The sequence below is a fragment of the Petaurus breviceps genome, unplaced genomic scaffold (genome assembly GCF_028583685.1).
Source record: "Petaurus breviceps papuanus isolate PSGF00001 unplaced genomic scaffold, PetGlider_PUasm1.0 90762, whole genome shotgun sequence".
NCBI lineage: Eukaryota > Metazoa > Chordata > Mammalia > Diprotodontia > Petauridae > Petaurus > Petaurus breviceps.
Window position 1 is genome coordinate 8,896,157 of NW_027187339.1, and position 14,955 is coordinate 8,911,111.

Genomic DNA, 14,955 nt, shown 5'->3' on the forward strand with positions numbered 1-14,955 from the left:
TGTGTGTGTGTGTGTGTGTGTGTGTGTGTGTGTGTGTGTGTGTGTGTATAATCTTGAAAGGCACAAGGTCTGTTGAATGGGTTCATAAGGTGTGGGAATGGAATGGGGGGAGGCCTAATCTGTTCTTGGCTTCTATCTGGAATAATTGTTCTCATCAAAGCTGATCATTTCTTTGGCAGGAAATGATTATTTGTCCTAAGTTTTCAGTTGTACAGAAAGGCCCATGCCAGAAAGATTCATGTTCACTCTAGCCTTTAATTGCCAATTGGCAATAATAAAAGCCCAACCAAAGAACTGGGTGCCCCAAACCCACAGCTAATTGATTGCTGAAATCTGATCCCATGCCACAGATGGTACCTTATTAATAGCAAATTTCAGTTTTTCTTCCTGCTTGTATTATCAAGAGCTTCTACCTATCTGGTGTCCTGCCTTTAGAGTTGAAACCTTTGAGCAAAATCTATTAATAACATGAGGTCCCATTTCCCCCAAGTGATAAACAGATAATGTTCTCTGATGGATTCTGTAGCATAGGAAGGAAAGGTTAGTTTTTAATGACTTGTAACCTTATCTTCAGAAATGACTTGAAGTGGCCTAAGGACAATTGGACTGGGCAGATTGTGTATAGCATTGTATATGTTATCTGAACTTGATTTACCAAGTTTCTTATTTCATTCATTTCCTGATTAAACATGTTTCTTTCCTTAAATTACTTAAATCCCAACCTTTTTGAAGGAGAACTCAGCTGTCATTGTGAAAGGTATTCAAATTTGCCTTTCCAGCCCCTCCCCCTAAGCCTCTATTACAGACCATACCCTCTGCCCTGGGGGTGAGCAGAACTGGGCTCATGAGTAGAGAAATAGATCTTAGGGATATTTTCTGGGAGTAATTCTGAAGGGGATGTGTTTGATTAAAATAAGCCAGTCAGTAAAATACTATCGAGAGCCCATCTGTGAACCATGTAATCTGAGTATGGAAAAACCTTAGGTTTTGGCTTTTTTCCCTTTATTTTTATTTTTTGTTGGCTTTTCTTTCTCTACTAAGTTGTTTCTTCCCTAACCTTGTCCCCTTCTCCTGCCTTATTTACCCCTTATAAAAGCCTGCAGCTTTTCTGCAACCCCTCCCATTCCTCTACCTTTATCAAGTCACTTAATTTCTGTGAATTTGTCGCCTTCCTTGTAAAATAAAAGCTTAGGACTAATTGGTTAGTTCCCTTCTAGTTAAAACAAACAAACAAAACCTATAATCTACGGGCCCTCTAGGTCCAGAAGTGTCTGGTCTAGAAATTTTTAGTTATCTACCTCATGGGTACTTTTCTCCCTGTGACCTCTGGGGCCAGAAAACAATTAGACCCACCTAAGTGAGATCTCTTCCATTCATAAAATACATGAGCAGCTGTAATCCAGGAGTGACCTTGATCCCAGGACTGTCTTTATCCCAGGGCTAGCTATCTGAGCCTCCCCAGGAGTGTAAACAAGAATTTGATATAAACATGTGCCAAGGTCTAGGAACACTCTTATCATGCTAGACCAGTAAGTAGGTCTTCTTTCAGGGGCTAGAACACTGTAGTTCCCAAGGCTCTCAGACAGTTACAACCCTTCTCCATCCCTTTCAGTGCCAGTGTCAGGGAGTTAATGGGATGCCTGGCTTTGGAGGTATTCCCAGGCCCATTGTGAAGGGTCCATCAGGCTGTGCCCTGTTACATTCCTCTTGGTGGCACTGACTCCTGCTTCCTTGGGTGTCTCCAGATAAGTCACATGGCTCTCTCTTTCCCCTTAAAGAGATCAAGTGGAAGGCACTAAGTTATCTAATGGTTCTTTATTTAATCCTACCAACAAACCTTGATAGTGAGAAGAGACCACAGAATTTATCTATTTCAATCCCTACCTGATCAGGAATTCTCTCTACAACATGTCTAACAAATAGTTGTTTAGCTGTTGCTTTGAGTTCTCCATTGATGAAGAAACTCATTACCTCCTGAAATAGCCCCTCTGCTTCTGGACAGCTCTGATCATTGCAGAGCTTCTCCTTAGGATCATAGCTGGAGGAGATCTTAAAGGTCATCTTATCGAACCCCTTCCTTTTACAGATGAGGAAGCTGAGGCCCAGGGAGGTTAAGGATACAAGGTCACACAGGCACTAAGTGAGGCTGGGGGTTCTCTGACTTCATCCCCAGTACTCTCTTTCCACTCTCCCAATATCAAGCCAAAACCTGCTCCTCTGAAGCTGTTCACTCTTGCTCCTGATCCTTCTGGAAAGTCTAATTCTTCTTCTTCTTCAGTCATTTCAGTCGTGTTCAACTCTTTGTGACCCCATTTGGGGTTTTCTTGGAAAAGATACTGGAGTGGTTTGCCATTTTCTTCTCTAGTTCATTTGACAGGTGAGGAAACTGAGGCAAGCAGGGCTAGGTGACTTGTTCAGGGTCACCTTGCTGATAAGTGTCTGAGGCTGGATTTGAACTTGGGTATTCCTGACTCCTCTGAAGGAATTGCTTTGAGATCCTTCATCCTGGCTTTCCTAATCTGAATGTGCTCCAGTTTGTCAATCTCTTTCCATCAATATGGCTCTCACAACTGAGCCAGTTCTATTCTGGGTTCTGTGGTCTAGTCCAGTAAAGGGCTTGGGCTTTGTGAGTCAGAAACTGACTGCTTTAAAAATTTCCCTCAAAGGAATGTCCCTTTGGGCTTTGCCTGTCCACTTTCTTCTCTCTATTTCCTCTTCACTGAATCCTGTTTGCCTCAAAACACAACTTAAGCACCACTTTTTACCAGGTTACTCTCATGATCCAAACCCAGCCCTCAATTTCCATGTGCCACCTAACCTTGCTTTGCCCCACCCCCATCCCCACCCCCATTGACTATTATTTATTTTCTGTGTATTTGCATGTATAAAGTAGGCTCCCTAAATAGCATCCAATGTTCTTGAGGGCCTGGGCTTTTTTTTTTTATTTTTGTATCTCCAGTACCCAGCTGGGCATATAGCAAGTCTTTAATAAGTGCTCATTGAATGATATATAGACAAACTATGCCTCTTCCTCTTCCCTACAGCAGAGAGTCTTAACTTTTCAGGGGTCATGTATCCCTTTGGTAGTGTGGTGAAGCCTCCTAAAACCTTCTCAAAATAAAGTTATTAAATGCATAAAATAAAATATGTAAGAAGGAAATATAAAAAGGAAATCAATCAAGTTGAAATGTAATTTATCCAAATACATTTGTATTAAAAAAATTAATTTAAGTTAAAAAAAAGTTCATAGGCGTCAAGTTAAGAACCTCTGCTATAGAAGGGATTCTGTTACGCTAAACCCAGCAGTGAATCTGTATGGATTCTGGGAGACTAGAATGTTTGGTTCTGAGACATGTGGTCTGGCATGATGGAGAGACTTATCTGTTGGGTCAAAATAATAAGGCACAGGTGAAATGGCCTCTTTGGGGTCTATACCAGGGATAGTGAATGTCTTTCCCTGAGGAAATTCCATAGATTTTTAAGAATGCATCTCAGAAGGCTCCCTGTGTTGGGGTACAGTGGACCTGTTTTGCTTTGCCTTATGGAGAATCAATAGATTTTAAACAGGAAAGCACTTTTTCCAGTTACACAATTACAGTTTTTGAAAACTGGAGGAGAGGGACACAAATACTGATTTGGGGATAAAATATCAAAGGGCAAGAAAAATGGTGATCTATTAAAGACCAATGTTATGTAAAACAAAAGATTAATGCTAATAGGCAGCCTAATCACAACAAGACTGGTTTTAAATGGAGCAGATGATATCATCTGAAGTAATTATTTCCAACTCAACATGGACCCAGAGCTTCAAAGGACAAAAGTGGAAATTAAATTAAAACTAATTCAGGGGAGACTATAGGAAGGGATTGGGGGCAGGGAGGGGGAGAGAGGAAGGGTGTGTGGATTAATGAATGTTCTGAGTAATCCAGGCGGATTGATGGTTTCAGGGGAGACACTGAGGGCATTCAGATAATGAACCAATGAGAAAGAAATTTCAGAAAATTGGCTGGATGTGTCAGGAGAGGAATAGAGGAAGCAACTAATAGGTAAGGGTAGTATTGGCCTTGGAAGTCCCTGAGCTCTTCACAATGCCAGTCTTATCAAAACTGGTTGCTAGATAGCTACCCCACCCCCTCCATACTAGAAAAGAGTTGTGGGATTCCATAAGGTTGAATAGTACTTATCAAGAGATAATGTTAGGCACTTCTGCTTTAGGTGCTATAGCTTGGTCTGAGAATCTAGAGACATGGACACCAGTTCAGAATCTACCACTAGTGCTCCTTGTGACTTTGGACAAGTTACTTTTGCTTCTCTGAACCTCAGTACCCTCATTTGTAAATTGAGGGGCTTAGATTACTTAAGACCATCTTCCTCTACTAATATTCTGTGACTCAATTTAAGACTGAGCAGGTTTTTCTTCCACCCTATCCCCCCAAGCAGTAGGGGTTAAGTGACTTGCCCAGGGTCACACCTAGTAAGCATCAAATGTCTGAGGTCAAATTTGCACTCAGGTCCTTCTGACTCCAGAACTGTGCTTTATCCACTGCGCCACCTAGCTGCCCCAGGTTTCTCTCCTCATGGCTCTTCTTTGACCTCATGCCCTGTACAGCATCTCTTCACAAGCTGTATGTGTTTTCCTCTTTTGCAATATATTAACTCATAGGGTTGTTGGTAAGGAAAAAAGGACCTCAGTGGTCAATTCATCTAAAAAATACTTAATGAAAAATTCCTTTTGTGGCATACCCTAAAAGTCCTCCCAGGAGGGGAAAGCCATTCTCTCCCCAAACAACCTATTCTGTGTTTGGGCAGCCCTAATTATTTTCTTGATCCTTCCTGACCATCAGTACCCTCCTCCCCAAACTACCCTGTATTTAACCATTTTCTTTTAATGTTGCTTATAATCTGCTGGTCAATCAACTCACTTTTATTAAGTACCTACCAAATGCCAGACAATGTACTGGGAATGCAAAGAAAAATAAATACACAGTTCTTGCTGTCTAGGGGCTCACATTTTAATGGAGGAGACAACATGTAACTATGTTCTATCTCTCTCTCTCTGTATGTATATATGTGTCTGTGTGTATTATATATATATATATATATATATATTGTAAATGGAAGGTTAGCTTAGAGGGAAGGCATTGGCAATGGGAGGGTAGGGGTTCTTTCCCGCCAAAGAATGTAAGTTACTTGCAAGCAGGAATTGTCTCATTCATTTTATTTGTATTCCCAGCACCTAATAGAGTACCTGGCAATAAATGCTTATTGGTTAATTAAGTCCAAGTCTGCCTTTCTGTCATTTCCATCCATTGCTCCCAGTTCTGCTTTCTAGGACCAAACATATCAAGTCCATTTCTTGACACCCAGACAGTCCTTCATATAGCTCTTAGGTGTCCCCTACCCCCTGCCAACACCTTCTTCTTTGGATTCGGTACTCAGGAGTTCCATTAGCTGACATGAGCCCAAGAAAGTGCTTTTAAAATTCTCTAGTGATATGTGGGCATCTAGAGGGTGTAGTGGAGTGAGTGCCAGGCCGGGCCTGGAGTCAGGAGGACCTAAGTTCAAATTCAGCCTCAGATGTGTGACCGTGGGCAAGTCACTTCACCTTGTTTGCCTCAGTTCCCACATCTGTAAAATGAGCTGGAGAAGGAAGAGGCAAACCATTCCAGTATCTCTGCCAAGAAGACCCCCATTGGGGTCACGAAGAGTCAGACATGAATAAACAACAGAAAGTGATATGTGAGTTATTATCACTGTTCTTCTCTTATTTTTCAATGCATCTGTAAAGTAACAAGGCTTACTTTTTAACCAACATGTCTGACTTTTATACTTCGATGGATCTGTGATCTCATCAATCTGAGTGGAGCTGACAGTGGTTTATATCACAGTCCATCTTTCTTCCTTATCTCTTTCCCATGTCTTGTTGTGAATCCTCCCCAGGGGATCTGCCCGATTGCTTTTATGGGGGTATCTCCCTTTCTATCTTCTGTCTGACATTGTGTAGATGTCCACCAAGTGTAAGGACAGAAAGATACTTTTCGCTCTCTCTATCCTGCTTTCTTTTCTGGTCATTCATGACTCTGATGTCATCTTTTATGTTGCTCCTTCGGAATATTTCCTTACTGGTAATAGCAGAAATTACAAATCTAGGGGGGCTAGGTGGTGCAGTGAATAGAGCACCAGCCTTGGAGTAAGGAGGACCTGAGTTCAAATCTGGTCTCAGATATTTAACACACACACGCAAAAACCTAGCTGTGTAACCTTGGTCAAGTCACTTAATCCCAATTGCCCCCCAAAAAGAAAAAAAAAGAAATTATAAATCTAATGGATATTGGCTTTTCATGGTGGAAAACTGGAAAATGCCCGATTTCCTTTCCTGACTCTGCTTCTAACTTTCTGGACTTGGTCACCATGCTGTGAGCACTGCCATCTCACGCTGGAACTTCCTTCAGCACCAGAGGTGCTAGAATATTCATCTCTCCTCAGGGATTTCTCCTCCTTCTGGAGTATTCCTCTGCCAGGCCAACCCCCTTTATCATTGATGAGATCTTCCTGGGACCTCCCGGGTTTTTTGTGGAAGGGTTCTGGTTGTCCAACCTGTATTCCCCTCCTGTTTCTAGTTCTGACTTTCAGAACTTTCATACCATCATGCCACACGGGCAAACCCCTCCACCTTCAGACTATTTTTTGTGTGCTGTCTTCCCTGGTTAGAATATAAGGTCGTTGGGGTGGCTAAGTGGTTCAGTGAACAGAGCACTGTCCCTGGAGTCAGAAAGACCTGAGTTTCAATCCCCTCTCTGACATTTAACACTTACTAGCTGTATGACCTTGGGCGAGTCACTTGACCCCAATTGCCCTGCCTTCCCCCCTCCAAAAAAAAAAAAGGCAAAAAAATAAATAAATAAATAAAAGAATGTAAGCTCCTGGAGAGCAGGGATTTTGTTTTTGTTTGTATCTGTATCCTAAGTGTTTGGCCTGGTACCCAGGCACAGAGTTGGCTCTTAATGAATGTCTTGCTCTGCCTCATCCCAACCAAATACAGTTGTCTCTAGCACCTCTGGGTTTCCAGTTACAGAACTCCCTTGAAAGCCAGTTTACGAACTGAACAAAAACAGAAGTGTCTTACCAACTAAAGCTTCTCTGCAAGTAAAAGTTGTGTTTCCCAGTTTGATCACCCATATTTTCTCACTGCACTTCACTCTTGATCACTTTACTGCTTCCAGAAATAAAGCCCAGACACAGGATGAAGCTGCCACTCCACCAAAGAGCAGTTGGTACCGGCAGACCTTGCAGGAGGCCCTAGAACTAGTTCTCAAATTGGGGTTCCTGTAAGGTTTGAGGCAGTCGTGGCGCAGTTGGAACAAGCACGTAGCTTCCCAAAGTGACTCTTTTATGCTTTGCTGTTCTTCTTTTGTTTTGTTTTATTTTTTGTTGTTGGTTTTTTTTCTTTTTGGAGGGCAGTTGGGGTTAAGTGACTTGCCCAAGGTCACACGGCTTGTTAAGTGTCTGAAGACAGATTTGAACTCAGGTCCTCCTGACTCCAGGGCCGGTGCTCTATTCACTGTGCCACCTAGCCGCCCCCTGCTGTTCTGTTTTATGTATCATAGTTTATATAAATGACTTTTCCAATATACAGTGCCTGGCATATAGTAGGCACTTTAGAAATGTTTATTGATGGATTTGTTTGAAGACAATTCTTATCTGAATGTTCAAGTTCTAATGTTTGTCATGAAGTCATAGCTCGTGCATTATTCTCTGAAAAGAAAGTCTTATTTCATTAATGCATCTGTTGAAAAAGAGGACAATAGGGGCGGTTAGGTGATACAGTGAATAAGAGCGCAGGCCCCAGAATTGAGAGGACCCGGGATAGGTTCCAGTCTCAGATACTTAACACCCACACAAAATAACTGTCCATGTAACCTTGGGCAAGTTACTTAGCCTCAATCGCTTAAAAAAAAAAAAAAGAGGGGCGGCTAGGTGGCTCAGCGAGTAAGAGCACCGGCTCCAGTGTCGGGATGACCTGCAGATCAAATCTAGGCCCAGATACTTAGCACCACGCCCAGAAATAACTGGCCGTGTAACCTTGAGCAAGTTACTTAACCCTGATTGCTTTTAAAAAAGAAAGAAAGAAAAAGAGGATGATACATTTTTTTGTTAGAAACTTTGTAACCTGATATATGTGTATGTATATAAATGTGTGTATATATATGCAAATGTATATATACACACATATATCTGTGTATACAATCTGCTTTTGTTCAGTTGTTTCCAGTTGTGTTCAACTCTTCGTTGACCCCCTTGGGGGTTTTCTTTGCAAAGATACTGGAGTGGTATTTCCATTTCTTTCTCCAGTTCAATTTACAGATAAGAAAACTTGAGGCAAGGGTTAAGTGACTTGCCCAGGGTCACACAGCCAGTAAGTATCTGAAGCCACATTTGAATTCATGATTCTTCCTGATTCCGAGCTCAATTCTCTATCCACTGTACTAGCTAACTGCAGTCTAGGAAGTCAGATAAATAAGAGTATTATGTAGGAAAAAAAAATCATTGAGTAGATAAAACACTTATCTGCACACTTAACTATGTACTAGGCACTGTGCCAAGCTCTGGGGATATAAACATAAACAAGACAGTGTTCCTGCCTTCAAGGAACTTACATTCTAATAGGGGTAGATGTTATATAAAGGATAGCTGACCAGAAAAGAGAAGGTGTCTGGTACATAGTCAGTAGCCTAGTAGAGAGCTGTGGAGATGACCTCTAAGTGCCCTGGAGGGCTGGATCAGTACAAGATGGGCAAAAACTCAACTCTCATAGCCCTGGAGTAGAGTCTGAGATTCCTATGAGAGGGAGAGGAGGAGGATGGTGGCAGTGCAAGTAACATGGTATGGAGATTGAAAGCAATGTAGAGATCTGGTTCTAGGGAAAATAAAATGAAAACTCACCTAACCAAAGTGGAAAATGTCAGCCTACACATGCATGCACACACATATAAATTTTTCTATAGTATATATGTATATAAAATATGTGTATATGCTTATATATACATAGGTATATGAGTCTTGTGGCAAAGGGAAAGGAAAGGAGGTGGAGATTGCATACAGGGGTGAAACGGCAGTCTTGAAGCCATATGTGACCTTCTAGGTGCTTGGGTATGGCCTTTTGACAGCATCCAAGTTTTATAAAACAAATCCTTTTATTAAGGGGATTTGTTCTGTGAAGTTTGGATTCAGTCAAAGGGCTACACTTGAGGACCTAGATGACCACATGTGGCTTTGAGACATCAGGTCCCCCACCCCTGCTTAAGATTAGGAGAGAACAGCTTGACCTGAACTCAGACAAGGAATTGGGAAGGAGTCAGGCAGAGAGAGTGCAGAAGAGAAAAAAACATCAGCAGTAGGCAAGCCTGGGTGAGTTCCTGGAAGAAGCCAGTGAGGAAGAGATTTTAGTCTAATCTTAAGGCATCCTCCCTAGGGAAGTAGACAGTTCCCAATGGAAGTTATTAAAAAAGTACAACTTCACCAAATTTTATTTCCTTGTTTGCAAAAGGATATTAAAAACACCAGCACTTTGCTGTGCACATAATATAAGCAGATCATCTCTTTGTTTTTAACTCTGAATTTAACATAACCACAACTATTTAAAAGTTCTTTGGAGTTCTTATGGCTTGAAGAGTTTTTTTGAATGAAATTTATGATGCCTTGGAGCCCAAAAGTGCCATAATGTTTTGCAAACCTTAAAGTATTTAAAATATTATTATGATTATTGTTATTTTCTTCATCATAATCATTGGCAATAGAGAGTAATGGAAAGTCTTAGGAAAAGACCAGTGGTGGCATGACTAGATCTTGGACCATTTACCTCTCATAGATAAGGATAGAGACTTTAGGACAGAAGTGTGCTGAAGGTGTCCTCTCTGTTGGGGATCAAAAGTTTAAAATGCCAGTGCCTCATTGGATTATCATTTGAGTGTTAATGAAGTCTCAGAAGTTTGACAAACTGTGTCACCCTGGGCAAATTACTTAACCTTGTTTGCCTCAGTTTCCCCATCTGTAAAATGGGCTAGAGAAGGAAATGACAAACCACTTCATTATCTCTGCCAAAAAAACTCCAAATAGGGTCACAAAGAGCCAGTCACGACTCAAACAACTAAACCAACAAGGTTCCATTAAGGTGCAATTGGCCAGTTATAGCAGCAGATATAATTATTCCATCTTGCCCTATTTTGCTGAAGAGAGGATGAAAATATGTCACTGAGGTAGACTCGCCCAGTTTATTGGACTCGACTTCAGAACAACCTGGGTTATAATCCCGTCTCCTGTACCTGGAAAATGGGGGAAATACTACCTGTCTGCCAAGGCAGTTGTTATTATCCAATGAGATTATGTACATTATATGTGTGTGTATGTATATATATGTATATATATACACACACACACACACACATATCAGTTGATGTCGTTACTAACATGAGACCCCAGGTTGGAGCTGGAACTTGTGTCCGTGTATCACCTGCCTCCCAGGGCTGTTGTGAGGATCACATGAAATAAAATGTGTAAAGTGTTCCATTACACTAGTTGTTATTTCAGTCCTCCTCATCTCTCTTTTTTTCCCTCCCCAGCTGCTTTGGGCCTTTATTTTTCCCGGGACACTTACTCAGAAAAAATATACGTTGACGAACCTGTTGGAACGCCCCTGCTCTACGTTCACGCCTTACAGGACACCAGAGGGGAGGTACCCCACTTCCGCCTGGGCCAGCACCTTTATAGCACCTACCGATCACAGCCACACAGGAATGAGTGGTTCCAGATCAATGAAGATACAGGCCTTCTCTACCTCAACCAGAGTCTGGACCAAAGGGCCTTGGAAAAACTGAGTGCTCGAAGTAAGTGAGTACAGCTCAGTGCAATTCAGCAGGCTTGGATGAAGTATCTGCCAGATGTTGCAGGTGCTGGGACTATCAAAATGAAACTCTCTGTTCGCAGGGAACTTACAGTCTGGCAATAGAGATAAGATTTCCACAGATAATTGTGACACGAATCAAAATGCCTAAGAGAGCCATAAACAGGGTTGTGAGAGATTTGAGGAGAGGGCAGTTTCTTTGAGCTCTGGGAATCATAGAAGGCTTACGTGGCCCTAGAAGGAAGGGGGAATAATACTATGAGGAGAGATGTGGGGAATCGGTCTCAGATGTGAGCGAAAGGTATGGAGGTGGGAAAGGGCAGGGGGTGGTGAGTAGACAGTTTTGCTGAAACATAAATTGTGAGCCAAGACTGAAAAGGTTGGTTGGAGGGCAGTTTTTAAGGGCTGCTGCTGTCTTCACTTCCAAAAAGAATCTGGACATTTTAGGGAAATCCAAATGATTGGGTGCCTCAAGAAACACTATAGTGCGGCAGATAAGAGCCCTGGCTTTGGGGTCAGAAAGCCTGGGTTCATGAACATCCTAGCTCTGTTATTCACTCACAGCCCTCATGTAAACTGTCAGGGCCTCAGTCTTTAGTTCTCTGAAAGAGTTGGACTAAATAGTCTCTGAGGTCCCTTTCAAGTGCTGGTGACCTCCCTTTCTAACTACTTTGTATTTAGATAGATGTATAGATTAAAGTATTTAGCTACTTTACTTTTATCCTCTGTTTCTTCTGTGTGTCTTCCCCTGCTGTCTCCCCTGTTAGAATGTAAGATCTTTGTGAGTACAGATATTCCATTTATTGTATTTGTATCCCTAGGGTCTAGTACAGTTCTTGGCACACAGTAAGCATTTCATAAATGCTTATTGATTTAACAATAGGTCAGAAGAACTGGAAATAAAACTATAAAAATTTGAATCCACTCAACTATCCAGTGAATTGGAACTGGTTTATAGAACAATAGTTGATTGGAAAATAAAATTCTTTCATTTATCATCAGTTAGTCAGTAAGTATTTATGAAATGCCTACTGTGTATCAGACGTCACACAAAGACAAAAACGAATCAGTCTCTGCTTTAGAGGAGCTTACATTCTAATAAAGAAAAAGAACAGGGACAGTTGGGATGGATGGATGGATGGATGGATGGATGGATGGGTGGGTGGGTGGGTGGGTGATATAGAGATGGCTGGAGAGAAATGGATAGATAGATGAGAGATTGATGGATGGATGATAGATATAGGTAAATGGATGGATGGACAGACAAGTAACTAGAGATAAGTAAAGAGTTATCGATGGATAGATGGATATATAGATAGGGAGAAAGATAGGTAAGTAGATATATTAGATATAGCTGGGTATATGTATATATTAGTTACAAGTTATGGGTTTCATAAATAAAAATACACCATGTATACATACATGTATACAAGTTACCCAGAAATCACAGGAGCCCCCGCTCTGAACTCAGCATTGTGCTAGGTATTGGGGGAGGTTAAAAAAAAGTCTAGAATTACTAATGCCCCCAGAAACTTGCAGCCTAATAGAGGAGACAAGATTATACATAGTATACTAGATGGAACTTGACTAACCATAAGCTTTGTAGAAATTCAGAGGGTTGAGGCTGAAAGGTTCAGGGTGGAGGTAAGTCTTGAATTGGCCCTTGAAGATTGGGTAAGAATTGGATATGAAGTTCTTTGGGCTATGAAGAAGAAAGGTTTTATCCTCCTGGAGCACCAGTGTTGGGCAACTCTGTGGATATTGCCCTTTAAACAGATATGTATCCTATCTTCTTGTCCCTTAATGCATTTCATTTGCAGCAGATACAGAGTCGGAGGAAACACAAGGTCCCTGGGCCCATCTCCCTGGCTACCCATGAAATGCCAAGCTCCCCTATCTCTAGGTATGGATGTGCCCAGGTGCAGTGATAGCAAGGACTGAATGCCATTTCTACTACACCAGTGGGGACTCCCAGATAGGGAATCAGGATAAAGGAAGAGAGACAAGTTTGGACTTTGCTCTTTTCATCCTCCGATCATCTGGATCCTCACAGTTAGTATTTGCACAGCTGAGAAAACTGTGGCGCATCGTATCTCAGCAGAGTTGAGGAAACTGAATTTACTGTGTATGGCCATGGGTTTCCTGCCATTTTGTATTTTAATTTTTTTTTAATTTTGAAAGTCCTTTAGCTTCTGGCACAATCAGGGAACATGCAAACTATTCCTAAGAGAGACTTAAAAGCGTAATTGAGCGCTGTCAGAAGCTGGCTAAATTGCCAAAGGCTGGCCTTCAGTTGAAGGTAAACTTTGGAGTTTTGTCAGTTGATGAGAGAGAGAATGTTCTGAAAACCATAGATGAAAGTGCCCTCAATTTAGAGTACTATCTTAATTTGTAGGACGTTCTTTTAAAGGGGCTTTCAGGGTCATTATGCCCTCACTAAAATAGCCCCAAGAGGTAGGAAGAACAAGGCTTATTATCTCCATTTCCCAGGTGAGCAAAGATGCCCAGGGAGGCTAAACAAGTTCCAAAGGCCACACAGTAAGTTCTGGTAGAGTACCAGTGCTAGACCCCAAAACTCATGCCCATTAGGCCAGGGCTCTTGCCCTTAGACGTTGCTGCCTTTCCTTCCCTCGCTTTCTGGAAGATGAGTCTTTGTTACTGTTTAGTCATTTCAGTCATGTTCAACTCTTTATGGCTCCATTTACAGTTGTCTTGGCAAAGATACTGGAGTGGTTTTGCCATTTCTTTCTCTAGGTAATTTTATAGATGAGGAAACTGAGGCAGATAGGTTTAGGTGACTTGCCCAAGGTCACACAGCTAGTAAGTGTCTGAGGTCAGATTTGAACTCCTGATTCTAGGCCCAGTACTCTATCCACTGAGCCACCTAGCTGCCCTAAGATGAGTCTTACCTGTGTTCTTTCCACTAGAAACTAAGCCCATTTGGTATTACCTAGACATATCTTCACCTGCTTTATTTTGAAACCATTGTCTTACAGACTTTATAAAGGTATACCGGGGTCTCATCTCTTCTCTCTGCAGATGGAGGATTTCCTTTGCTCCTCATCTACCTTCAGGTTTTCCTGTCACCAAAGCCGTTCCGGGAGAGTGATTGCCACTGGCCAAGCTGTGCCAAAGTGATGCTGTCCATCATCAATGCCACCATGCCGTCCTGTAGCTCCCTGAAGCCCAGGGAGTTCTGCTTTTTGGAGACGGGGCTCTCATTCCGCATCAGGGAGAATAAGCCACCGGGCACTTTCCACCAGTTCCGTTTACTTCCTGTGCAGTATCTGTGCCCAAATATCAGCATTTCCTACCAGCTGCTTAGAGGTAAGGATGGTGTTTCCTGGATACCTTTTCCCTACTCCCTTAAGATAATAGACTTTGCAGAGAATGCTTAACCACTTTTAGCCTACAGGGAGTGCTGAACTTTGAAGTAGGAGACCCAGATCATTATTGTAACTCTGATATTTTCTGTTGAGTGACTTTGGACAAGTCAGCTTACCTCTTGGCACTTCGGCTTCCATCATGAAAATGGGGATACTACCAGCGCTACTTACCAGTAGGGCCATGGGGATTGTGCATAGGGATAGTGTTTATAAACCTTCAAGTACAATAGGCACGTGAGCTGTTAATGTATATTACAAGGCTCATGGAGTCAGGATTTAGAGCTGGAAGGAGCGTATTGGTCATCTTCTCCGATCCCTTCATCCTACATGTGAGGAAATTGGAGCCAGAGAGATGGAGACCCAGCTTCACCTAAGTAGGAAACATCATGGCTGGTTCAACCCCAAATCCTAGGACTTAAGATCCAGTTTTATTTATACTCTGCTGTCTTGTCCTGATTATGTTCGTTGCTCATGGAACCCAATCTGGAAAACATTTACTATATGCAAGGTAATAATAACAAAATAAAAATAAAAATAACAGCAACAATAGAAGCCAGCTGTTACATAGTACTTTAAGTGCTATAAAACAAAGCAAAAATGCTTTACAAAGCAAAGTGCTTTATAAACATATTTTTCATTTCATCCTCACAACAATCCTGGGAGGCAGAT

General features: G+C 41.8%; 1 protein-coding gene across 1 annotated transcript in view; it reads left to right on the top strand.

The window, feature by feature from the left end:
- RET (ret proto-oncogene) overlaps window positions 1-14,955 on the top strand; it is a 163,481-nt gene that overhangs the window by 89,501 nt on the left and 59,025 nt on the right. The window contains 2 exon segments of the mRNA XM_069068365.1: window positions 10,620-10,883; window positions 13,940-14,227. Of these exon segments, the coding sequence (XP_068924466.1) occupies window positions 10,620-10,883; window positions 13,940-14,227 (552 nt within the window).